We start from the raw sequence: 26568 nt of genomic DNA, 5'->3' as shown, positions 1-26568 counted from the left end.
GAGAGGTGGCCTCTTGGTTTGATTTGGGTGAAGTTCAAGGGAGGTGGCCCTCAGTTTTTGCTTTTCTGGCGACTAGGCCGATCGGACATGGCAGGGGAAGCTGGCTAGGAGCTCAGGGAACCCAAGGGAATATGTCACAGCAAATTAATGTGCTTGGGCTTAGTTTTGGCAAAAAGATTCTTAAGCTTAAGAAATGATGGCATGAAATCCCTTGATTTAAGGTCCCTTGATTTAAGGGTTGATTTAAGGGACCATTGGTCCATGGATTAGCTTAGGTGGTTAGGTGAGTTTTGGCTCAGTCTTAGGGTTTAACTAATGGCTGTGGAGTCATTAATTTGATAGCTTTGGGGTGGTTAGTCTACATTTAGTGCATGGGTCCAAGTGGATGCAAATGACCAAAAACATGGCTTTGGGTTAGGCTAGCCATGAACTTGAGCCCAATTGATTGATGAACTTGATGTATATGATTTTAATGAAAATTCTTGGTGAAGGTTTGAAAGGATTTTGAGTTCAATTGAAGGTCAATTTGAAGGAATTTGAAAATTGATCATTTTGGGCATGCTGGGCTATCCTAGGGTCTAGATTGGGCTAACCTTGGGATATGTCCAAATTGATGGTTGAAAATTTTCAATAGGAATTCAATGAAGAGTTTTTAACATAAATTGGGTGCCAATTTTGGGATTAAGGCAATCAATTTAGTCAAATTTGTGGGCATAGTCAATTTGGGGCAATTTGGGGATTTTGGAATTAAGTTGAAATTAAATGAAATTGAGGCTTTGCCAAAGCTAATTGAATTTCAAGTTTGCTATTTAGGAATGTTATGAATAGTTTAGTGTCCAAATTGAGACCAATGGAGTAGGCCCTAGGTTCAATTTGGTGGAACCAAGTCATAGGGCAAAAATTGGGAGTTTTGATTTAGATCAAAATTGGGCTCAAATAATGGGTCAATTGAGCTTGGATTTGGTTTATATTAGTCACATGATAGGTGAATTTGAGTTTAGGATTGAAATTTGGGGAAATTGGGATCAAATTGATGGACATTTGAAGTGGATTTGGGGAAATTGCGTTTTAAAAGGCAATTTAGGGGTATTGGTTAAAGATGGTCAAATTGGCCAAATTAGGTTATGTGGTAGTTGAGAAAAATGAAATAGAGAATATTTAAAATATTTTGTAATTTTTTGTGATTTTTTTCAATTTTTGGAATTTTGGTCTAGGGAGGGATACTTCGGTGTTTTGACAATTTTTGGTGATTTTGGGTAATTTTGGTATTTTCAAAAGGTTTTAAATGATTTTTGAACAACTTTTAGTATTTTGGATAAATTTGGGAATTTTGGCCAAATTTATTAATTCAATGGTACTTAGGTAATTTGGGGGAGTTTAGGGGCAAAAGGCCAGGATGGGTAATTTGGGTAAGATTGGGGAACTAACCACCAAAAGTAAGCCATGGACCAATGGAAACCACATTTAAGTCCTCTTATGTACTGGTCTTAGCTAAACTCTAGCCTAGGGCTAGTAGGTTTAGGGTACCATCAACATGAGTATCCCAAAACTATCAAGTGATAAAAGTCAATAAATTTTGAGTATAGGGTAGTGAGTGATTATGAGTGAAGTGAGTGCCTTAGCTCTAGACCAACAATAAAGGTCAACCCTAAGGTCAAACAATCTTATAGGAACTCTCCTTGAGCTCCCCCATAATGAACCCACCTACTAAGTGCTAGAGGTTAGGACCAATATACGGGATAAAATTTTGCAACCTGAATTTTATTGGTCTACTCTTGTTAGAGATGTTAATGAACATATTAAGACATGTGATCAATGTCAGCGAGTAGGAAATAATTCTAGAAGAAACAAAATGCCTCTGAATTACACATTGAAAGTTGAAATTTTTGATGTGTGGTAATTAGATTTTATGGGACCATTTTTGCCTTCATTTAGAAATTTATATATATATATATATTGTTTGCTGTGGATTATGTTTCAAAATTAATAGAAGCAATCACTTTACCTAGAAGTGATGCTTGGACTGTCTCAAAATTTTTAATTAAAAATATTTTTACAGAATATAGAATGCCGAATGTAATCATTACTGATTGAAGTTCTCATTTTAGAAATGCAACAGTTGCTAGATTAATGGAAAAAGTATAATATAATACATAAAATTGCAACTGCTTATCATCATTGCAACTGCTTGCAACTGCTTATCATCCCTAGACTAGTGATTTAGCGGAAGTATCTAATCGTGAAATTAAGAGAATTCTGGAGAAGAAAATTTTTTCTATTAAAATGAATTTGTCGATTAGATTAGATACTGCATTATGGGCATACATGACAACTTATAAGACACCTATAGGATTGTCCCCATATAGATTAATTTTTGGGAAGATTTGTAACTTGCTAGTTGAATTGGAACATAAAGCTTATTAAGTGATAAAAGAATTTAATTTCAATTTAGAAGAAGTTGTGGAGAAAATATTATTGCAATTAAATGCTTGAAGAAAATAGAAAATAATCTTATGATAATGCGATGATTTATAAGGAAAAAATGAAATAATGGCATGATCAGAAGATAGTAAAAAGAGAATTTGAATATGACCATGAAGTTGTATTATATAATACAAGTTTGAAGTTATTTCCTGGAAAATTGAAGTCTGGAAAGGGTCATTCAAAGTTATAAAAGTCTATCCCTATGGAGTAGTCAATATTGAAGATCCCAAAATTGGAAGAATATTTAAAGTGAATGGGCACAAATTGAAACCTTATTTTGATGGTTGAAGACAAAATACTAAAGAGACTATCATGTTGGATCACCCAGAAGGGGACTGGGAATGTCGGGCTAACGAAATTAAACCAAGCGCTTTGTGGTAGGCAACCTATATGTATCGTTGTTTATTTTGAGTTTTTGTTTAAAATCTTATATGTATGTTTATGTTTATGTCTTTATGTAATCCATGTACTTTGTTTGCCTAATGTTGTGAAAAGACTAAGAATTTACTTGATCAAAATCGAAACCACCAAAATTTTGATATTGGTTCATGATGCGCCACATTCCAAAGAGCTAGTGTATGATGCGTCGTAGAGACGAAAATGACTTAAAATGTTTCAAATGGTAGTTTTTGGCATTTTTTAGCAAGTAAATCTTCAAAAAGCTCCTAAAAATAAACTTCAAGACATATTTTAGGGGGGAGAACAAGGGAAGAGTCACCACTTTTCAATTCCTATGACTTCCCACTCTAGAAACGACGCTAGATTTGAAATTTTCAACCAAAGAAAGTTCATCAGTTTAGACACAAAAAAGTTGCATGATTGAGTTATAATGAAGAAGAGGCTTATCAAAGAGAGGGGATTTGTGAATCAAAGTTTCAACATGTCAAATACTCAAGTTAAATAAGTTATTGCGCAGAGGCATTGGGAAGTAGTTTGCTACACTACTGCCGCTGTAGTCGTCCCTATGGTGAAAGAATTTTATGAAAATCTTCATGGGATCAACCAAGGAATGATGTACATGTGAGGCAGGTTTGTACAATTCACTCCTTTGAGAATCAATGAAATGTTTATGATCGAGAACACGTCTATCTGCCACTAAGCAAATTTTACCCCTACAAGAGACAACATAGATGAACTCTATCGTTACCTTACAGATGAAGATGCTAATTAGGATGCTCGAGATGAAGGGAATGTAAGTTTTTCTGAATCATTGTTAAATCCTACTTCAAAGGCATGACATTTCTTCATTTCCTATAAATTACTTCCTACTATCAAAATTAACAAGGTCACTAAGGAGAGTGCTATCCTGAACTACTGTATTCAAACTGAAAAACCTATTGATACTGGAGCCATAATTGTAAAATCAGTTTTGAGTTTGATCGTGATTGGATCTACAACTACATTGGGACATCCATCTACTATTTTCTAACTCTACATTCAATTACAAGAACCTTATGAAAGTTGGCAGAAAGTACAACTACTTTGCAAGCTGATGGATTCTGAAGTCTACTGCAGTTGCATTGGAATGGGAGATGAAAATGATGTGAATGTACTAATGGGTCAATGATCCCAGAATTCATCACCAATTCAGCCCTATTACAACCAGAGTGCACTTTCAAAGAGAATTAAGAGGATAGAGAAAGAGTTGCATAATCTTATACATGAAATTGAGAATATTTCTGAAATACTGGGTCATCTGGATTGGAGACTCAATGAACATTTTGAACATACAGAGTGTATTGAAGATGGTCCAGTATATATGTTCAAGAAGCATGCATAAATTAAGTAGGAAAATTCAACTGATTAATTTCCATTTAGGCCCTTCTAGAATCTGTATGTGTACTACCAGTCTATGGGAAATATCTAGGAGGATGAGAGTGAAGAAGATGTTTAAATTTGAGTTAAGCATGGAACGTTGTGTCTAGTATTGTTTGATTTAGTATGTTATGCTAGATTACCTTTACTCTTTATTGTTGCATTATCTATGTTTATTTTGTTGAAGTTTGATATTTAGATTTCACTGTTAGGACGTTGGTTTGCTTTAGATCACTTAATTTGTTATGTGCTGGCTTGAAAAATGTTAGTTATTAATAACGCGGATTTCGTATTTAAATATGAGTTTTGTGTTGTTTGTGAAAATTTGGTGTTGATTTGATGTTTAATTATACTTAGAAAGGTTTATTTGAGTCAAATAACGGTTGACGTATGTCGATACTATTTTTGGTTAAAGGGTTGCCAGTTAGAAGGTGCCGGTCACCGAAATTGAAATCCCGTTGCCTGCTTCGGAAGGACATTTAATTTACATATTTACATAAGTTTAGAAAAATATGAAATCAAACTGATTCCATATTTTCCATAGTTTAAATGAAGGAGCACTATACCTCAAACCATGTATCTATCCCGAAAGATAAACACAAGACTTGAGGATGAGGCTTGATCAAATAAACTATGAAATATATGACATACATTTGATCTGTGAAACCATTTTATTTGTCGACAAGTTCCCCTATTTAATACAAAGAATTAAATAGGTTTTATATTAAGCTGGGTTCGAAAAAGCTTCATATAAGGGCAAGCCCCTATAGTTAATTACATCTTAGATAACCGAAGTCACCTAAGAAAACTCTTGATAAAAATCAGGGAATATTATCTTCAAAGAGGTCAAAGGATAGGACTTTTCAATGAGATCAAACATAGAGGTGTGAAAAGGAAATGTCTCAAATTTGGAACATTTTATTTTTGGAATCCATGGGAGGAAGAACTAGAGGAAGAACTAGAGGATGTCATAGATAGAGGATGTCATAGATCCAGAGGGGAACTTCGGTGACTTCCCAAGCTATCCTTTGGTTTGGCTTCAATTTAGAGAGAATTATTTGAATATTTTATACTATCAATTTTATTAGTTAGGGCTTACATTTGTGTGAGGCTTACATTTGTGTGAAACGAAATTTGTGTGAAACGAACACACAAATAGCTTGAAAGATGTGAGGATTTAGGTCGTGACAAATGACAACCTCGGAATCCTAAGAAAAGTTAGGGCTTAGATTATAAAGTATGGCTACATAAAGGACTAAATATGATTTGAGGATTTATGTTGCATAAGAAAACGACCTCAAAATCCTATGGATTGTTGTTTAATTTTAAGGAAAGTTATGCTGCTATAGATCCTCTTACTGTTGAAAATGGCTGTATTGTCCACAATGCTAGCTCCAAGCTCCTCGTTGTGATGAGTTTAAGTTTTCTATTATGTCATATTATAATGTCAAATTAGAGGTCCCTATGATTATAGTTCTTTAAATATTATGGAGCATATTAATGTTTATTAGAGCGACATCGGTTATGATTTTAAGGTTCCCTCGTTCCAGCACCACTATCCACTATTTTCTTTCGGATTCTTTTCTTTCGGATTCTCTTAGTCCAAATGCATTTACTAAACTCAATTTAATGAGTTCCATACTTTCATTTAGAATGTGGTAAGTCTGGTTAGTAACCATAGGTTACCTCCTATGAGGGATTCCTGATCATCCGATAGAGACGCCTTAATTTAGTTGCAATTGTTATTTTGTGATGGTTGTGATTAAATTTTGAGTTTTCTTATATTTTGAATTTTGTGGTGGTGAATTTTTATCTTGGTTAATTTTAGTTTTGGTTTTGGTTGTGGTTTGATGGCTATCCTAATAGTTTTGGTTTTCATGCAGGGAAAAATCATTGTTTAACATGCAAGTTTTATAAGCATAAAAGTATAGTGTGGAAAGTACAAGAAAAGACAATATTGTAAACTGGCATACATGGCAAGTCTTCTCGCTCCACCACATGAAAGGTCAGTACTTGCAAGACATGTATATAATGTTGCAAGGAATTTAAGTTGCAGGAGTAGACGAAGATTTAGGTTTCAAAACCCCAAGCTATGACTCTATTGAATCTCAGAAGATCCTAGCAGATGATTTTAGAAAAAAATATAATAAGTCAAATTTGCCCTTCAGAATGTCTAATAGATTTCTAAATTCTCGAGGCATGACCTTAGATCACTTTGAAGATCTTTAAAAATATTTCGAGTTCATTTTGGACTTATCTTATTGTTCCGTTAATCATCAATGGCTAGAGTGTAACTACCCCGTTGCTCAGTGAAACTTAACAATTTAGTAATCTCAAGGATAGGATGCTCGATTAGTCAATTGATGTTTCATTTAAAACTTATGTGAGTGGGTGACCCTAAGGCAAGTTTAGGTTATTTAATATTATGGTGCCCACAATTAAGGTTAGGCATGTAGTATTTAATGATGTTAATCACCAATTATCTTATCTTTTAAATCTGATCAATTGAGTTTAGACATTGAGCCTAGGTCACTACTAAGCCTTTAACAATCATGATAGGTGAAGTGGTGATTATAAAATTTTTTGACTCAAGTGATATGGATTCTTATGAAATAGTCAAATCATCCTCAACTTTGGGCCTAAGAGAAGTAAATTATCGTCTTTTCTAGCTTAAGCCCCTTTAATTAAGAATCATTTGATCTTTAATTGATTTCCAAGTCATGAGAATTAGGAGGATTGTGATTTTGTTGATGTTATGCAAGGGTGGTGAATGAGCTTTCAATCATCTAAACAAGTTTATTAAGATCAAAATTACCCATTCTCCCTTGGTTAATCCTAAATTTTGATTTAGGCACTTTACCTATTAAGATCAAAATCACCAATTTTCCCTTGGTTAATCCTAAATTTTGATTAAGGCACCAAAACCTGAAATTACCACTTTGCCCTTGGGGCACTTCACCTCATAACTCTTTAAACAGAACTCAAATGACTTTGAGGGTTTAGAGTGTCACATCCATGGGGTAATTACAATATTTAAAGGAGAATATGTGGACCTCTCAAAATTTAATTTACTTATTTATTTAAATTTAGAAAATAGCAATTTTTGAAATTAATGTGTTTAATTTTCCAAAAAAAAGTTTTTATTCATGAGAAAGTGATTAGAGGTTTCCTTAGGTCAATGAAATACTTAGAAAAAATTTCATGACTTTTTGAATTAATTTAATATAATTATTTTAATGGGAGAATAAGGAAAAATAAGGAAAATTTAAGGAAAATTCACTTTTAAGCCTTTAAAAAATTATTTTTAATTTATGGAAAATTAGGAAAAAAATTTAATGAGTTCCAAGTGATCAGAGAGCAATTGGGAATATTTTGAAATATTTTGGTATTTTTAGGATTTTCAATTACTTTAATTATTTTAAATCCAAAATGAAGCTCAAAAATCAACAAATTTACCAAAAATAACTTTTATTTTTCCGAAGTGCCCTTAATCACAAAGAACTCAGAAAACCACTTTTCAAAATTTTCCTAGGTGTATTTAACTTATTATAATTATTTTTGTACAAAAATACAAGATCATTTAGAAAATCAAATTTAGTGCTTGAACTTAGCCAAATATATTTCAAATTTTTACAGTGCATAGACAAGATTTTTATGAAGAATGTGGGATTGATTTTGCCAATTTTTTATAAGCATTTAATTTACATGAATTAACACAAAATAATTGCATTTAATTAAATATAGAAATTCACAAGATAACTCAAAACATCATGATATTTTTCCTCGACTTCTCTGATCACAGGAAACCTACTAAACTTATTCTCATAATTTTTCAAGTGATTTTTTGATTTATATAATTAAAATAAGCCAACATAGTTACCTTAGCTTGAAAATTAGGCCCAGAAACATAAAGTTGCTCTCTGACCTTTGAAAAATTAGAGGACATTCCCTCTGTGATGCTGAATGAACCCTAAAAATTTTAAGTCATTGTGAGCCATATTTAATCACGAAGAATTAAAATACCACAGTGGGTATTTTATCCCTTAAAAATCATATGTTTGACAAATAATTTTTGTTTTTTATTCCACATTATTCTCCTCTATTCACTGAGCAAGAGGGTATTTTTCTTTTATTTTTATGATTTTTCTATAGAAAGATATGGATTTCTGATTTTTCTATAGAAAGATATGGATTTTTGAAGTTTAGGTATTTAAAATAATTCAAAAATCCCTAATCTTCTACTTATCCAATGCGACACTGACTGGATCCTAGGCGACTCCGAAAGAAAATGCGGCGCTCCGCCATTTGACACCGCCATCGCCCTCAACTGCCACCTGGACCGCAATTTATGTACCAAGAGCCTGTCCGACTTAATCTGCTCCATTCATTAGATACACACACGATCAGACGACTCTTTGTTATCGTCCCTCAAGTGACCTAACCCGTGAGCTGTTCATACTAAAACCTTAAGATCTCTGTCTAGCCTCAACAAAATTACATGTGGTTTGTTCCTAAACCTTCATCTACTTAAGATGAGCATATCTATACAGCTTATATGATATGAAATACAATAAATAAGTATGGATAATCAAAAGAAGCTTGGTTTAGGGTTAGATTTTAATACCTTTGTCTGAGAGGGGAGGCCACAATCAGATGGTTGTGGTAGTTTTAATTGGTTCCAACAAATTTGAAGATGAAGTATCAAGCCTTGGTGTATTGTCTAGGTATGAATTTGATCAAAGTGGATTTCAGTTGCTTGTCTAGAGCTATGTTAGAGGCTATTTTAGAGGGGGCTTTTGTGGGGAATCAACTTCTTTCGCTATGGAGATGGTGTGTGCACAATTAATTGAAGTTTGGTTAATTGTGGTGGAGTGGAGAGATCTGTCCTGGATTTAGGGCAAATTTCAGTGGAGAAATAAGCTCTGAGGGATGGTTATCAGTGGCTAAGAGCAAGGGGATTGCACTTGGATGGTTTGGAGAAGCTCTGGTGAGATTTTGGCAGAGTTTTCTTAAGGAAGTTTCCCCAAGTTTTTCAAGCTCTCCTTCTTTGGCCGTGGAGAGGTCCATTTAAAGCCATGGCTGCCCGGTGGAGCTCAGAGATGGGAATTGGGTGTTAAAGCATGCTGAGGTGGAGGGAAAAAAAGGCTCTAATGGCCAATGGGAGTGACCCACTTCAAGGAGGTTTAATTCTAGGTTTTTGCCACTTGAGGCTCTCTTGAGCTGGCTTTTTCCAGCGGCTGAGGTGGTGGCTGGCTAGATTTTAGTCACTTCTTAGCTCAGGGAGGTTAGGGAGCTGCTAAAGATGGTTAAATTCCAAAGGTAAGTGATGAACAAGAAGATATTTGAGTTTAGGCCAAATATGGGGTGAAATCCCTTAAATTAAGGGAGCATTGGTCCATAGCTCACTTTCGCTAGTTTATGTGGGTATAGCTTGGTCCATAAGGTGTACTTGGAGGCCGTGGAGTCATCAATTTGGTGGCTTAGGCATGGCTAAGTCAATTTTGGTACATGGGTTCAATTTGGGTCAAAGTGGCTAGAAGTTGGGTTTGGGTTACGCTAGCCACGACTTTGAGCTCAATTGATTGATCTACATTGTGTAAATGATTTTATAAAGTCATCTTAGACTAGACTTAGGTCTAGGTTGGGCTAAGGTTGGGCTAAGTTCAAATTTATGGTTAAAAATGGCCTATAGGAATGTCATGAAGAGTTTTCAACATCAATTTGGTGTCAATTTTGGGGTTAGGTTACTCAATTTGGTGGACTTTAGGGACATAGCCAATTTGGGGTATATTTGGGGATTTTGAATGTGGGTTAAAATTAAATGAAATTGACACTTCACCAAGGCCAATAAAAGGTCCAATATGACGTGTAGGATTGTTATGAAGAGTTTAGGATTCAAATTGGGGTAAATTGAGTAGGTTATGGGGTTCAATTTGGTGGGGTTAACTCATATGGTTAAAATTAGGGGTTTTGATTTAAATCAAAATTGAGCTTAAAAACTAGTTAATTAGGCTTGTATTTGGTTTGTATTGATCAAATGAAAGATGAATTTGAGTTTAGAATTGAAATTGAGGGGAATTGGGCCAAATTGATGGACATTTGAAGTGAATTTGGGTAAATTGGACCTTTAAAGACAATTTGGGGGTTTTTGTCAAATTGGTAAAATTGGCCAAATTGTGTTCAATTGAAGGTTTCAAATTGGTTTTAGAAACATTTAGAGTGATTTGGGAGGTTTTGGGAAAGTTTGGGGTGCCAAGGGTTTTTTTGTAATTTTGGCAATTTTTGTGGTATTTTGGCAATTTTGGAAATTTTGGGTGGATTTGGGAAATTTGGGTATTTTTCAAATTGTTTGAAATGATTTTTGAACAAATTAGGGTATTTTGGGTGAATTTGAGAATTTCGAACAAATTTAGGGTTTCAAGGGCATTTAGGTTATTTGGGTGGATTTAGGGGCAAAAGGCCAAGTTGGACACTTTGGTAGAATTGGGGTGCCAACCACCCTATATGAGCTATGGACCAATGAAACCTTCTTTTGGGTTCTCTATGTACTGGCCTTAGCTAAACCCAAACCTAAGGCTGGTGGGTCTAGGGAACGATCTACATGAGTCTCTCAAAAGATCAATGGATCAATGTCAACAATTTCGGGTTTTAGGATTGTGAGTGATTGTGGGTGATAGTGAGTGCAAGTGTATGAACTAACTCCAGACCAACGCCCAGAGTCAACCCTAAGGTTAAGTAGTCCTATAGGGACTCTCCTTGAGATCCCCCATATTGAACCTACCTAAAAAGTCCTAGAGGAAAGGACCAATATGTGGAACTTTAAGTTGAGTAAAGAAGAGTTTAGAGTTTATAATGGTGAGGGTTCATTTTCTAGTTTTCTTGGAATAGTCAACAGGAAAGTCCTATGGCTAGACCCTAGGCTACTAAAGAGGGAAAACTAAACCTCAACCAAGAGTGGGTTCCATAATGTAAAGTGGTACGGAGCACATTTCCATAGAAACTGAGATCTTGCAAAAATACGCTCTAGCGCATGATGCGTCAGATTGGCGCATATTATGCGAACTTACAGAGCCTTGGCGCATGATGTTCCAGATTTGACGTTGTTGACCTCACTTTTGGTTGAGGTTTAGTTCTTCCTCTTTAGTAGCCTAGGGTCTATCCATAGAATTTTCCTGTGGACTATTCCTAGAAAACTACAAAAGGAACCCTCACCATTAAAAATTCTAAACTCCTTCTTGCTCAGTTTTAAGTTCCATGTATATGTCCTAACCTCTAGCACTTAGTAGGTGAGGTCAATATGAGGGAGCTCAAGATGAGCCCCCATTGGACTTTCTGACCTTAGGATATGCTCTGGGTGTTGTTCTAGAGCTAGTTCACTCACCTACACTCACTCTCACCCACAATCAGTCGCAACCACTCACAACCTAAGGCTTTAGTCAAATATGTTTTGTTGGTCCCTTAACTCTTTGGGAACTCATGTAGATGGTCCCCTAAACCCACTAACCATAGGCTAGGGTTTAGCTAAGACTAGTACATGGAGGACCCAAATAGGTATTTCATTGGTCCATGGCCTATTAAGGTGGTTGGCACCCCAATCTACCAAAACGTCCAACCTTGCCTATTGCCCCTAAATCCACCCAAATTACCTAAATGCCCTCGAAATTATAAATTTGGTCAAATTTCTAAAATTCACCCAAAATACCCAAATTTGTTCAAAAATCATAACAAAACCATTTCAAAATACCCAAATTACCCAAAATTACCCCAAAATACCCAAATTACCCAAATACCCAAATTACCCAAAATTACCCAAAAATGCCAAATTTACCAAAATACCCCCAAAATTACAAAAATACCATTGGCACTCTGAACTTTCCCAAAACCTCCAAAGTCACTTCAAATGTTTCTAAGAGAAATTTTGACCCTCTAATTGAATCCAATATGACCAATTTGACCATTTTTACCAAAACCCCCAAATTGCCTTTAAAGGCCCAACTTTCCCAAATTCACATCAAATGTCCATCAATTTGGCACAAACTTCCCTCAATTTCGGTTCTAAAACTCAAATTCACCTTCATATGACCAACCTAATCCAAATCTAAGCTTAATTGGCCCATGCTTTGAGCCCAATTTTGATCTAAGCCAAACCCCCAATTGTGATCCTATGACCTAATCTTACCTAATTAAACCCAATGACCAACTTGATTTGCCACAATTTGAATCCTAAAATCTTCATAAAAATCCTAAACATCAAATTTGACCTTCAATTGGCCTTGATGAAGTCTCAATGTCATTTAATTTTGACCCAAGTCCAAAAATCCCCAAACTTTCCCCAAATTGGCTGTCCCAAAAATCCACCAAATTGAATGCCTTAAAACCAAAATTGGCACCCAATTTATGTCGAAAACTCTTCATGATGTTCCTATAGACCATTTTCAAAAATTAAATTTGGGTTTAGCCGAACCTTAGCCCGACCTAGACCCAAATCTAGTCCAACATATTGAAATTAACCAAGACTAAAAACCTTCAAATTGAACCCCCAAGTGCACTCAAAATCATTTCAATCCTTCACCAAAAATCTTCATAACAATCATCTACGCAATTTTGATTGATCAATTGGTCTTAAAGTCATGGCTAGCTAAACTTGGACCCAAATTGAGCCCATGCACCAAAATTGGCTTAGCCATCTTAAAGCCACCAAATCGATGACACCCTAGACACTAAGCACACTCTATTGACCAAGATAAACCTCTTTGGTCCACCCAAGAAAGCTATGGACCAATGGGTCCCTAAATTAAGGGATTCATTCCCATTTTTAGTTTTTAACCACAAACTCTCTTCAATTATTGCTTTCCTGTGGGAGTAAATCATAATTAAACACCCCCTAACCTCCCTGAGCCAAGAAGTGACTGAACCTTGGCCAGCCACCACATGGATCACATGAAAACACCAACCCGTGAAGGCCAAAAATGGTCAACACACAATTAAGCCCATAAAAGCTGTCCAAATCCAATTGGAGGCTTAAGGCCTTGTTCCCACCACCTAAGCAATTGGGCTAACCAAACACTGGCTAGCCAATTGAAGCCCCATGGCTCCTCTATTTAAGCAGCCATACCCCACGGCTAGAGAGGTGCCCGAAAGCAACCTTAACAAACTTTGTCCAATTGATTATAAACTTCCCCCATAACATAGAGAAACTCAGTTCCACTGTCCTCTTGCCCTAATTCCCCCCGTGCAACCGTAATTTTGAACTTAAAAATTAGAATAGAAATAGGACACTCTCGAAAACTCCACCAAAATCAATTTAAACTCACTCACACCATCCCTACACTGAGAGAAGAAGTTCCCCTATCAAAGCCCAATCACTAGACCACCCTAACCCTGACTTTGATCAACACCCAAATTAGGTTTCATCACTTTCATACTTGGAACCAAGGAGAGCTTAAATCTGTGCTTGGAGGAGCTTCGCAAAGTCCACACGAAGGTTTAGAAGCAATCTAATTGAGGCCTCACCTCTTGGACTAAGGTATTGAATCTCCTCCATCTCCCGAGATTAAATTAATTATCCATGCTTATTTACTTGATTTCATAGCATCTTAGCCGTATAAATGTGTTCCTCTAGGCCAGATGAAACTTTAGAAATAAAATGCACTCAATTTGGTTAAGTCTTGGCTACAAAATTAGGGTTAGAAGGTGGACGGTTCTTGGCGCACATCCGACAAGGATGAAGACCTTTAGCCATCAGAATGCGCGGTTCACTGATGGACAGATTAGATGGAGTCAGACGATGCTTCAGTCTGTGAATGCACCGTCAACCAGGTGAAATGAGCTGAATCAGAGCTCGACGCATGGCTGGTTCGACGCCACCGAGGTGACTTGGTTAAGTGGAAAAATAGGATATTTTAGGATTTATTTAATTCTCTAAACTTCAAAAATGCATAACTTTGCATAGAAAAATCATAAAAATAAAAAAATATCCCAGTGCTAAATTAATAGAGGAGAACAATGTGGAAATGGTTTAAAGTTTATTTGATGCATGTGTGATTTTTAATTAATTAAATATGCTTTTAAATCTTTTCGTTGCCCATGAATTCAAGTATTTCACCATGACATGCTATTTGGGTCTTTTGTAGCCTCTATCATGGGGGATCTTCCCTGATTTTCCAAAGTCAGAGGAGACCCCTATGAGGAGAAATGTATTTTTCAAGTTTATATCTATAATTTACATAATTTTTTTTTTTATTTTTATATATTATTCATAATAATTAGCATGTTTCTTAGAAAAATCCAAGAAAATTTTGCTAGGTTCATTCTCACCAGAGAACCCTACAAAAAATTTGTCATGAGCTAAGTCATTAAGAACACACCCAATTTTCACAAAACCCTAAAATAAAAAGGAAATTAATTTGGGAAAAATAAACATCTAAATGACTTAAATTTAATTATCCATTATAACTTAAGTTCATAGCACAACCCATAAAAATTTCAAAATATTTGGAGTTCATTTGATAACCTAATTTAATTTTCTAAGTTAGAGGCCTCTTTTAACACTTAAATTAATCAAAAAAATTAAAATATAACTCAAAAAATTATAAAATTAGTATTTTGGGAGTTCTCTGTGATTAGAAAAATTTTTTAAAAATAAAATTGTAATTAAAGTAAAAATTTTATTTTTAAGCATATTTTAAATATTTAAATAATAAAAAATTAATAAAAACCACAAAATTAATAAAATTTATATAAATATTCTAAATTGTTTCCTAAGTCCTTAGGAGCAATTGGAATATTTTTTCTAATTTTCTAGGTGAAGATATTGCTCAAAATAGCTTAAAATAATTTTTAAAGGCTAAAAAATAATTTTTAAAGGCTAAAAATGAATTTTCCTTAATTTCTCACTAAAATAATTCTAATAATTCAAAGAAAAACTGGAAAAATGTAACGTTTATTTCCCTGAGTTTTATGACCTTGGAGAGATTTAATAAAAATATAGAACTTAATTTTTCACATTTGAAATATTTTATAATTAATTAATGCTCCAGAATTTAAAATAATTCTAGTAATTCAAATAAAACTCAAAAAGTCATAAAAGTTGGTCCAGGTGGTTCTCTAGTTCAGTTGTAGCTCCAATAAATATTTTAAGTGATTATGATTTCCCTTGCACAAGTTATTGAATTTCTTTGAAAAATCCTATTTTTGCATGTAAATAATCATATAAATTAAACTAAATTTTAAAAAATCACATTTTCTCCTCTGATATCTTAATTGACTCATGAGTGAGGTAGGATAAAAATTCCAAAGTCATTTGATAAAAATTCGGATAAAAATTCCAAAGTCATTTGAATTAAATTTGAAGAATTATGAACTGATAAAGCCTCAAGGGCATATGTATAATTTTGGAAATTTAGTCTTAATCATCATTTAGGCTTAATTCAAGATGGGGAAATGGGCAATATTTGATCTTAATTACCACATTCAGATGATTGAAACATAAGAAATTAATTGGTAGGAACCAATATTATTTTTCTTAATTAAAGGATAAATTTGTTAATTCCTAAATTATTAAAATTTGGAAGATTATTAAATTAAATGATCCTAGACTTAGGGGTATGATTTTAGATGTTAATAACTCGCTAATTTAATACCCTTATATGGTGTTTAAATGAAATTCAAATATTTTGATAATGAATTATTATCACTTAAAATTCAGTTTCTATAAAAAATTACTAATATATCCACTAAGGTCTTAAGGGCTTACTAGTGACATAGGCTAAACCAAATTTGGTTGAATGGGGATTAGAAAAGTATTAGAAAAGTGAATGGGTTGAATGGGGATTAGAAAAGTGAATGCAACTAGAAATTGAACACTTTTAAAACACTACAAGCCCAAGTTAAAACTAAAATTGATTAAGTATCTTAATAACATTAACTAGCCCCTTTAAGGGTCTTCACCCACATAATTCTCATAATAAAAGACAAATGATAGTCACCTTACTTTTAGGGATAATTAAAATATCAATGTTCACCAAGCATTAGAGGTATTCATAGGATGAATTATTAAGCAACACAATAAGTTTAAATTATCTTGAGGTTTTTTTCACCAGGCGGTGAGAGGGAAGCATGTATCTACTTCTTCCTTCTGAACTTTTTGGATACCTCGGAGGTCTACTAAACTTAGTATGTATTGCTTAACAAAATTATCCTTAATCAAATTAATGAGGGCTCACTAAGATATGATTTAGGATTTGATAGATCACCAGAACCTTATTTCCCCGCTTTACATAAAGTGCTTTTAATATATAAATACTCTTGCATGCATTTTGAGTTTCAGTTGAGGATGACAAGAAGACCATCTAGGTACGCTTTTATTTTACCTGCATTTCTAGTTTCCTGTAATTTACTTCCCAGTACGTTACTGTACTTACTCACCTGCATGTATGAACAATAACACAAATTTGCATGTTAAACAACGATGTCACCCTGCATGAAAACTAAAACTGCTAGGATAGCCGCAAAACCCAAAACTAAAACCAAAACTAAAACCAATCAAGATAAAATTCACCGTCACAAAATTCAAAATATATGACAACTTAAAATTTAATCACAAACATCACAAAACCATAATTGCAACTAAATTAAGACGTCTCCATCGTATGATCGGGAATCCCTCGGAGGAGGTAACCTACAGTTGCTAACAAGACTTCCCTCGGTTTAAATGAAAGTATCAAACTAATTAAGTTGAGTTTAGTAAATTCATTTGGACTAAGTAAATTTAATAGAAAATAATGGTACTGAAACAAGGGAACCGTAAGATCCTAACCGGTGTCACTCTAATCAACTTTAACATGCCCCATAATATTTTAGTAATCATAACTTTAGGGTCATCTAATTTGAAATCATAACCTAACACATTAGAAATATTAAACTCGTCACGACTAGGAGCTAGCATTGTGAGCAGCATGACCATCTTCAACAGCAAAACATGTCTTCATTAGCTAAACCATTCATTCCTTAGAATTAAACAACCAAGTCATAGGATTTCGAAGTTGTCTGCCTAGTGCAACATAAATCCTCAACTCATCTTTAGGCCTTTGTGTAGCTCTGCTATATAATATAAGCCCTAACTAGTATTAGGATTCCGAGGTTGTCATCCGTTACGACCTAAACCATCACATCTTCTAGGCTATTTGTGTGATCATTTCACACAATTATAAGCCCTAAACAAATAAAACTTACAGGATGAAACATTCAAATAATCTATCATTTAAATTAAAGCCAAACATTTGGATAGACTGGGAAGTCACCTAGGTTCTCCTCATGATCTATGACATCCCCTAGTTCTTGCTACCCTAGTTCTTGCTATTTTGGACTCTACAAAAAAATGTTCCAACTTTGAACCATTCCCTTTTCACACCTCTTTGTTCGATCTTGTTGAAAAGTAAAAAAATGTCCTTCCGAAGCGGGCAATGGGATTTCAATTTCGATGACCGACGACTTCTTACGGGCAAACCCAACACCAAAAATAGTGCCAACACAGAGATATTTAATAAAAATATAAAACTTAATTTTCCACAGTTATTAGTTTATTTGATCGAGCCTCATTCTCAAGTCTTATGTTTATCTTTCGAGATAGATACAGATTTTAAGGTATAGTGCTCTTTCATTTAAACTATGAAAAATATGGGGTCTGTTTGATTTCATATTTTTTGAAACTACATATAATATATATATATATATATATATATATATATAAACATATGGCTGGGGGGGGAGAAGGGGCTCTGCTAGGATTTCTAGCAGGATGATGCTCTGCTAGGGGGTTTCAGTGGGAGGTGCTGCTACTATCTTCCCAAAGGAGCTATTTACTGTCTCCTTTGGCAATGGGAGTCAGCTTCTCAAACTCTTTTTCCTAGTACTTTGGTGGATTTTACTATTCCATTGGTCTCTTCTGGTTTTGGCCTGCCTTCACAGTTCCTTTGGTTTCTTCTGGTTTTGGCTAGCTGTTTCTGGCTCTTTTGGAGGAAACCATTTCCCCTTTAGTGTTGTCTACTGCTGGTTTGGATCCTACTATGTGGTATGGCCTGTGTTGAGCACACAGAAGCTTTTCTTATCATTCTTTGTGATTTGCTGGTGTTTTTGTTTTGAGCTTGTTTTCCTAGAGTTTGTGGATAACCCTATAGACATAGTAACTGATGCTGAGTGGGCTAAGGCCACTTATGCTGGGGTGGTAGGCAAGTATACTGCCTCTCTCAGTGATCCTGATCATTTAGTCTTTCCGCAGAACTTCCATGATACAACTGCTGGGAAGGTTAACAGCCCTTGCATTCATTCTTTGGGGATTAAGGAAGGAGAACTAGATGTATATTTATCACCACAAGAAATCCACAATCTAAATGAACAAGTGAAATTCACCTTGGTTGGAAAATTTCTTCTTGGCCACCCTAAAATGGAATTAGTTACGAATTATTTTGCATCTTTAAAATTCAATGGAGATTGGCATATTGGAATACTAGATGGAAGACATCTTCTTATCCAACTTTCAGGGGAGGAAGTTTATGCAAGACTATTTGCAAAACAAGATCTTCAAGTTGGAGGCACCACCATGAAAATTTTGAAGTGGGACCCTGATTTTGACCCTTGTAAGGAACCTCATATAGTTCCCCTATGGTTTAAATTGCCTGGCCTCCCAATTCAATATTTCAATCTCAATGCTTTATTTAATATTGCAAGTGCAATTGGGAGACCTCTGAAGCTTGATGCTCCCACATATAACAAAGCTAGACCTGCCCTAGCTAGAACTCTTATAGAAAGAGATGTAACCTTCCCTGAAATTAAAAGGCTCTAGATTGGTAATGACAAAGAGGGGTTCTGGCAGAACGTGGTTTTTGAACAGAATCCATACTATTATCACAGTTGCAAGATGTTTGGACACACCAAAGATAGATGCTTCAGGCTTCACCCTCCCCCAAAGAAGAATGTATCAACTGAGGAAATGATTAATCTACCTATCTCTCTAGAACTTACAGTCTGTGTGGAACCCCCTCCAACAAGGAATTTGGAGGACATGGTGGATACACCCAGAAGCTCAACAACTCCTTTTGGCTCTACTGATCCAACTAACTTTTCCCCCCAGACACTTCACGGAGGAGGAGAATCAAATAAATATTATAACTTCCCTAACTGCTCCACTAGATGTAGAGGAGACATCTAGGGAGATTATCCAGAAAGATACTCCTGTCTTGGAAGCCCCTGAGAGAAAATACATAGCTGAGATGAAACTCCTATTGGAAGAGGAATGACAAACATAGAAATCTAAGAAGAAGAAAAAAGTTTAATCAGAAGTTCGGAAATTAAAGGATGGAAATGATGGGAGCACAAGTGGTCTGAAGATGGAGGACCTCCTCCTTCTAGAGGAAGAACCAGATCAAGATCTCAACCTTCCCTCCATTTCAATCCATCCAATGATTAACATGTTGTGTTGGAACATAAGGGGCAATTCCCATCCAAGTTTTTAAGAAGACTGATTTATCTCAATAAAAAATATAAACAATGTTGTTTTGCTATACTTGAACCAATGGTTCAGCAAAACTCCCATAGAATTATTAACAAATTGCATGGTGTTTCTCATTATGCCAACAAGAATAACAAAGTTTTGTTCTTTTGTACGAAAGAGATACAGTGGAGCATACTTATTGACCATCCACAGTTCATACATCTTTCACTTGTAGTCCAAGGCCATCTGAAGTATGCAACCTTCATTTATGTTGGAAGTCTCAAAGAAGATAGACAAGAGCCTTAGGAGGGCCTACATATCATCAACACAAACATGAACTCTCCCTGGATGGTAGGGGGAGATTTTGTTTACATCACTACTGCTACCGAGAAATCTGGGGGGAGACCTCACAATCTGTCCAAAATGACTTCCTTCAATGATCAAATTCAGCAAGCTTTTTTGTTTGACTTGGGATTCCAGGGTCCTAATTTCACTTGAAAGAGAGGTCTCCTGTGGGAAATACTTGACAGGGTGTTAGTGAATGACCATTGGCAAAAACACTACCTCCTAACCTTTGTCACCCACTTAACCCTCACTAGTTCCGATCATAGAACACTCCTTATATCCATTAATTCCCCTAGCATTACCACATATCACCCTCCTTTCAGATACCTTAATTTGTGGTCTACTCACCCTCTTTTCATTAGCTGTGTTGCTTCCAATTGGATGGGAAGTGATCATACTGACCCTTTCATCAAGCTAAGCCTTCTTCATCTTAAAAAAAGCAAAGCTTCGAGGAAGTGGGGTTGGGAGACTTTTGGGATAGTTTTTTCCAATGCCTTGTCTGCTGAGAATGAAGTTGAAAAAATTGAGGCTGCTGTTCAGAATAATACTGCCACTGAGACAGATCTGCTTAATGCCCAGTTCCCAACCTAATCTGCTTAATGTTGTTGACATACAAGATATGTTACTCAAACAGAAAGCTTCTATTAACATCTTTATTGAAGGTGACAGGAACACTAAGGTCTATCATGCTTATATAAGTTACAAGAGGAAGTGCAATACCATACACTCTATTTACTCTACTGAGGGTAGACGGATTAATGACAATGAACTTATAGCTTTGGATGTTGTTAAGTACTACAGTTCCCTCCTGAAATCTTCAGCTGATCTTATTACTGACTATGAAGATTACTTTATTGAAGAATCGAATTACACTAACCAGCTTAATCTCCCTGAACCCCCTTCTGATGAGGAAATTTGGGATGCCTTAAACACAATTGACAGCTCTAAAGCAGCTGGCTTTAATGGTTTTACTGCTGACTTCTTTTACTGCTGACTGGTTTTACTGCTGACTTCTACAAAAAAGCTTGGCACATTATTAAGAAGGAGGTAGTAGAGAAAGTCAGGAGCTTCTTTAAGGGGGTCAATCTACCTAGCTATTTTGGAGACACTTCTATTGTGCTAACTCCTAAAGGTGATTTGCAGAAGACTTGGGGAACATTACAGGCCTATCAGCCTCACATCTGTCATAAGTAAACTAATAAACAAGATCATAGTTAGAAGACTCCAACCTCATCTTGAAAGGATTATTTGCCCAAACCAAACTGCCTTCATTAAAGGAAGATCCATTACTGATAATGTGTTTCTAGCACAAGAACTCATTCTGGATTTAGATAAAATTAGTAGAGAGGGATATTTAATTTACAAATTAGATATTAAAAAAGCATATGACACCATTGACTGGAATTTCATTTTGGGGATTCTTGCAGCTAGAGGATTTCAACCTGAATTCAGTAAACTCATTTACAGGTGGCTCATCAACAACAAACACTCTATCCTGATCAATGACAAAGCCTGGGGATCTTTCACTGTTACCAGAGGGCTCAAACAAGGTGACCCACTCTCTCCCACTACTTTTATTATTGCTATGGATTACTTCTCAAGAATTCTTGACAGGACCATTCTCAACCAACAGTACTCTAGATTCCATCAGTATCAACCAACAGTACTCTAGATTCCATCACAAATCCAATATAGCTATTTCCCACCTCATGTATTCTGATGATATCATGATATTCTCTAATGTTCATAAGAATGCAGTTAAAAAAGGCTATAAATGCCTACAACAATTTTAGAACTACACTGGGATGGAGTTTTGCCTTACTAAATGCCACCTTATATTTAACAAGAGGGTTTCTTTCACTTGCAAACATTGGGTCTCAAATTACACTGGCTTCTCTATTGCTAAGGACCCTTTAAAATATTTAGGGGTCCAACTCACTTGGGTGAGATCTAAAATGACCCAATTTGATGAGGTCTTTCAGAAAATTCAGAAAACCTTATCCAGTTGGTCACATTCTTTCCTATCAAATGAGGGAAGAGTCACTCTTCTCAGAAGCATCCTAACTACCTTTCCCTTATATATTCTTTAAACTAACTACTTGAAGAAAGCATTCAAATTTAGTTAGAGAGAGTCTTTAATAGATTCTTATGGGTAGGTCAAAGACAACAGCTCCACTGGGCTTCTTGGCAGAAGGCAGCTAAACCAATAATAGCAGGTGGAATGGGGTTCAAGGGATTCCATCAAATCACACAAATTAATTTATGTAAGATGTGGATTAATTTAAGAACCCAAACTCCCTTGTTGGCTAAGTTCATGAATGGAAAATATTGCAAGGGCCAGCATCCTTCTCTCATTTCCAAAATGCTGGGGAACTCCAGAATCTGGACTAATATGCTTAAAATTAGACACCTCGCTGAAGATATGTTCATATGGGATTTGGGGAATGGTAAAGTGAGCTTTTGGCTTGACCATTGGTGTCCCAAGGACTGGCTAGGCCCCCCCTTCTAACTTCAACTCTCAACTCTCAGTTTGTGATCTTTGAGAAGGGGACTCCTGGTCTGTTACTAAGCTCCAATCCATTCTACAAGAGCCCCACATGTCTTAAGTCACTAAGGTTGTTTTCGATAAGGGCAGGAGAGATAGGATTATCTGGCATAGCTATGTTAACCAAAGCTTGACAAAAGCCATATATGCCAAACTTTGTTGTTGGGATCAGGTCCCTTGGGGTGAAGCCATTTGGATTAGATATCTATCCCCCTCCATATCCTTCTTTTGTTGGAGATTCATTAACAACCTTTTACCAACTGATGATATTATTAAACTGAAGGGATTAAGAGGGCCTTTTAGATTCTATCTCTGTCTAAAATCTGAAGAGGACAATAACCACCTGTTTTTTAATTGTGAATTTGCTCAAGAGGTATGGAAAGCACTCCTTACTAAAATAAAAGTTGAGGGCTTGGACAAGGACTGGTCAAGTCTCAAAGATGGATGGCATAGCTGGAAAAGTAAAAAAGGTGAGTCTATTCCTTTTATTGTGGCCTGGTTCTTGTGGATGTGCAGGAACAACAGAAAACATGAAGACATGAATATTCAATACAATAAGGTTACTAGAAATTGTGTTTCCTATTTAAACAAGTTGATCCATCTAAAAAACTTCTCTAATATCAGCTTGTCTCAGACCACTGCAACTAAAATACAAAACATGATTGAGAAAGTAATTTGGAAACCTCCTGATCTTCAAACCATGAAGATTAACACTGATGATAGTTTTTCTGAATGGGGTGTAGGTGTGGGAGGGGTTTTCAGAGATTCCTCCAGCAAATGTTTGTTATTCTTTCATGCTCCTACTGAGGCCCATGATGCTCTAGAAGCTGAGCTTATTGCTGTTTACTAGGCCCTTACCTTTGCACAGAAAGATGCATGGCATAATTTGTGCATTGAGGTGGACTCTTATTAATTGATTACTTACCTCACCACAGAGTAGCTATCCTCTTAGCACCATATGAAATTGAAACAGAAAATTGGCAACCTATACAAGATGTTCCAAGTTTATATGTCCTTTATATACAAAGAAGGGAACCAACCTACTAATTGGCTTGTCAGACATGGTATATATGCTAACTCCATCTCAGTGTCAACAAGACCTCCCACCCCTCTTGCTCTCCTACTTCATGGGGATAAGTTGGAGACTCCTTATCTCAGATTCAAGGCTAGTCATCTCAAAGAACTGTAGTCTATTGGAGCCTCTTTTCTTTTTTTCCTTTTCTTTTTTTCTTCTCTTTATTAAGTTTTATTGCACTCATGTATGCCTTAATTTTTTGGATTGGTCTCCCTCCTTTATTTTGTAAGGGAAATTCTCCAATGGATTATTTTGTACTGCTTTTATAAATCATTATGTATGGAGCTGAATAATGCTCCTTCCGTTATATATATATATATATATATATAAAAACGAAGCTGGCGGCTGAGGAGGGAGGTGCTCTGCTAGGGTTTCTGGCAGCATGGTGAGCTACTGGAGTGTTTTCTGGGGGACGTCTGGCTGTTCATTTCTTCAGGGTGCTATTTTCTTTTCCTCCTATATTTTGGAAGTTTATCTCCATCACTCCTTTCATAGGTTTTGGTGGGTTTTACTGTTTCATTGGTTTTTTTTTCCAGGTTGGTGGGTTTTTACTGTTCCATTGGAGGCTTTCTGTTTTTAGCTCTCTTTCCTTTCTCCATTGGTTTTATTTATTTTTAATTGGCACTCTCTTGCTCTTGTGGTGGTTTCCCTCCCCTTTCTTATGTTGGGCACTGCTGTTTTGAGGTTGCTGACAGGTGGACCTGTTGACAGGTGGACCTGTTCTGTGGACCTGTTCTGCCTGGGTTTGGTCCTATTATTCTTTGGTTCTCTAGCTCTGTGGCTTGTAGTCTATGTTTCTTGGGAGTATGGCTACTCTTTTTAACTTGGATACAGATGCTCTCAATGGGCAAAAGTTACCTATGCAGGAGTGGTTGACAAATAAACTGCTTCGCTCAATGATCTTGAACAATTAATATTCCTACAGAAGTTTCATGACACTGCAGCAAAAAAGGGAAACTGCCCTTGCATTCATCCCTTCGGTGCCAAGGATGGAGAACCTGCTGTTTATTTCTCACCTCAAGAAATTATTAATCTCAATGACCAAGTTAAACTTACCTTGGTAGGGAAATTTCTTCTTGGCCACCCCAAGATGGATTTAGTCAGAAACTACTTTGATTCTTTAAAATTTAATGGTGATTGGCAGATTGTAATTCTAGATGGAAGACACCTACTTATACAGCTCTCAGGAGAGGAAGACTATGCCAGACTCTTTGCAAAACAAGCCATCCAAATTGGAGGTACCAAAATGAAAATCCTGAAATGGGATCCTGATTTTGACCCTAATAAGGAACCTTCAATAGTTCCTTTATGGTTTAAATTACCTGGCCTCTCAATCCAGTACTTCAATCTCAATGCATTATTCAATATAGCATGTGCAATAGGGAGACCTATGAAGGTGGATGCTCCTGGATGCTCCTACTGATGCTCCTACTTACAATAAAGCCAGACCTGCCCTAGCCAGAATTCTCATTGAGAGAGATGTTACTCTCCCAGAAATCAATAGGATTTAGGTTGGTAATGACAAGGAGGGTTTCTGGAAAACAGTGAGGTTAGAAAAAAAACCATACTATTATCATCACTGCAGGATGTTTGGACACACCAAGAATAGATGCTTCAGCCTTCACCCTCCCCCAAAGTAGACAGTGGCAAATCCGGGAAGGTACACTCAGCTTATTCCCCCAGAGGACTTAATTGGTGTAGAACCTCCTCCAACTGGGAATTTGGATGATATGCTAGAAAAACCTAAAATCTCTACTGCTCCTCTTGTCTCCACAGACGCCTCATATACTTCCCCCATATCTTTCAGGGAGGAGGTAAACCAGATAAATATTCAAACACCCCTATCTGTCTCTTTAGATGAGGTGGTGCAACCAAAGGAGACCAACCAACAAACTACTCTTGGAATAGAAGCTCCTCAGAAGAATGATATAGCTGATATGAAGCACCTGTTGGAAGAGGAATGACAAACACAAAAATCTCAGAAGAAGAAGAAGGTTCAGTCTGAATTACAGAAATTAAGTGAGGGTAACATTGGGTTCATATGTTCACAAAAACTTTGAAGATTGGGGGACCTCCTCCTTCTAGAGGAAGGACCCAATCAAGATCTCAGCCTTCTCCCCATAATAATCCCTCCCCATGATTAATATGCTTTGTTGGAATATCAGGGGGCATAGCCCAGCCTCAGTCTTTAAAAAGACTCATTTATCTCAACAAAAACTACAATTTGTGGTGCTTTACTATACTTGAACTATTGGTTCAACATAACTCTCACAGAACTATCCAAAGATTCCCTAGTTTTTCTCACTATGCTAACAAAAATAACAAAGTTTGGTTCTTTTGTAGGAAAGAAATTCAATGGAGCATTATAATGGACCATCCTCAGTTCATACACCTTTGACTGCTTGTACAAGGACATCTAAAGTATGCTACTTTTGTCTATGTTGGCAGTATGAAAGCTGATAGATAGGAGCTTTGGGAAGGCTTACATCTCATCAGCACAGACATGAACTCTCCTTGGATTGTGGGGGGGAGATTTTAATTGCATCTCTAATGCAACTGAGAAGTCTGGAGGGAGACCTCCCAATTTTTCTAAACTGACTTATTTCAATGATCAAATACAGCAGGTTGGTTTTTTTGACTTGGTGTACCAGCGCCCTATGCTCACTTGGAAGAGGGGTCTTCTATGGGAAAAACTAGATAGAATGTTAGTTAATGACCTCTGGCAGAAACACTATCTCCTTACTTTTGTTACCCGCCTAACCCTCACTTGTGCTGACCACAGACCTCTCCTCATTTCCATAACCTCCCCAGTTA

General features: G+C 36.1%; 1 protein-coding gene across 1 annotated transcript; it reads left to right on the top strand.

Moving 5' to 3' along the window:
* The first annotated feature begins 14023 nt into the window (after positions 1-14023).
* On the top strand, positions 14024-19141 carry LOC110036938. Its single transcript, XM_020741502.1, has 2 exons — positions 14024-14118; positions 18268-19141. Exons 1-2 carry the CDS (start codon positions 14024-14026, stop codon positions 19139-19141), a joined length of 969 nt encoding a protein of 322 aa, XP_020597161.1.
* Positions 19142-26568: the final 7427 nt, after the last annotated feature.

This window comes from Phalaenopsis equestris, unplaced genomic scaffold (assembly GCF_001263595.1).
Source record: "Phalaenopsis equestris unplaced genomic scaffold, ASM126359v1 Scaffold212861, whole genome shotgun sequence".
Taxonomy (NCBI): Eukaryota; Viridiplantae; Streptophyta; class Magnoliopsida; order Asparagales; family Orchidaceae; genus Phalaenopsis; species Phalaenopsis equestris.
The sequence above is the reverse complement of the archived record's forward strand: the minus strand, read 5'-3'. Positions and strand labels throughout refer to the sequence as shown.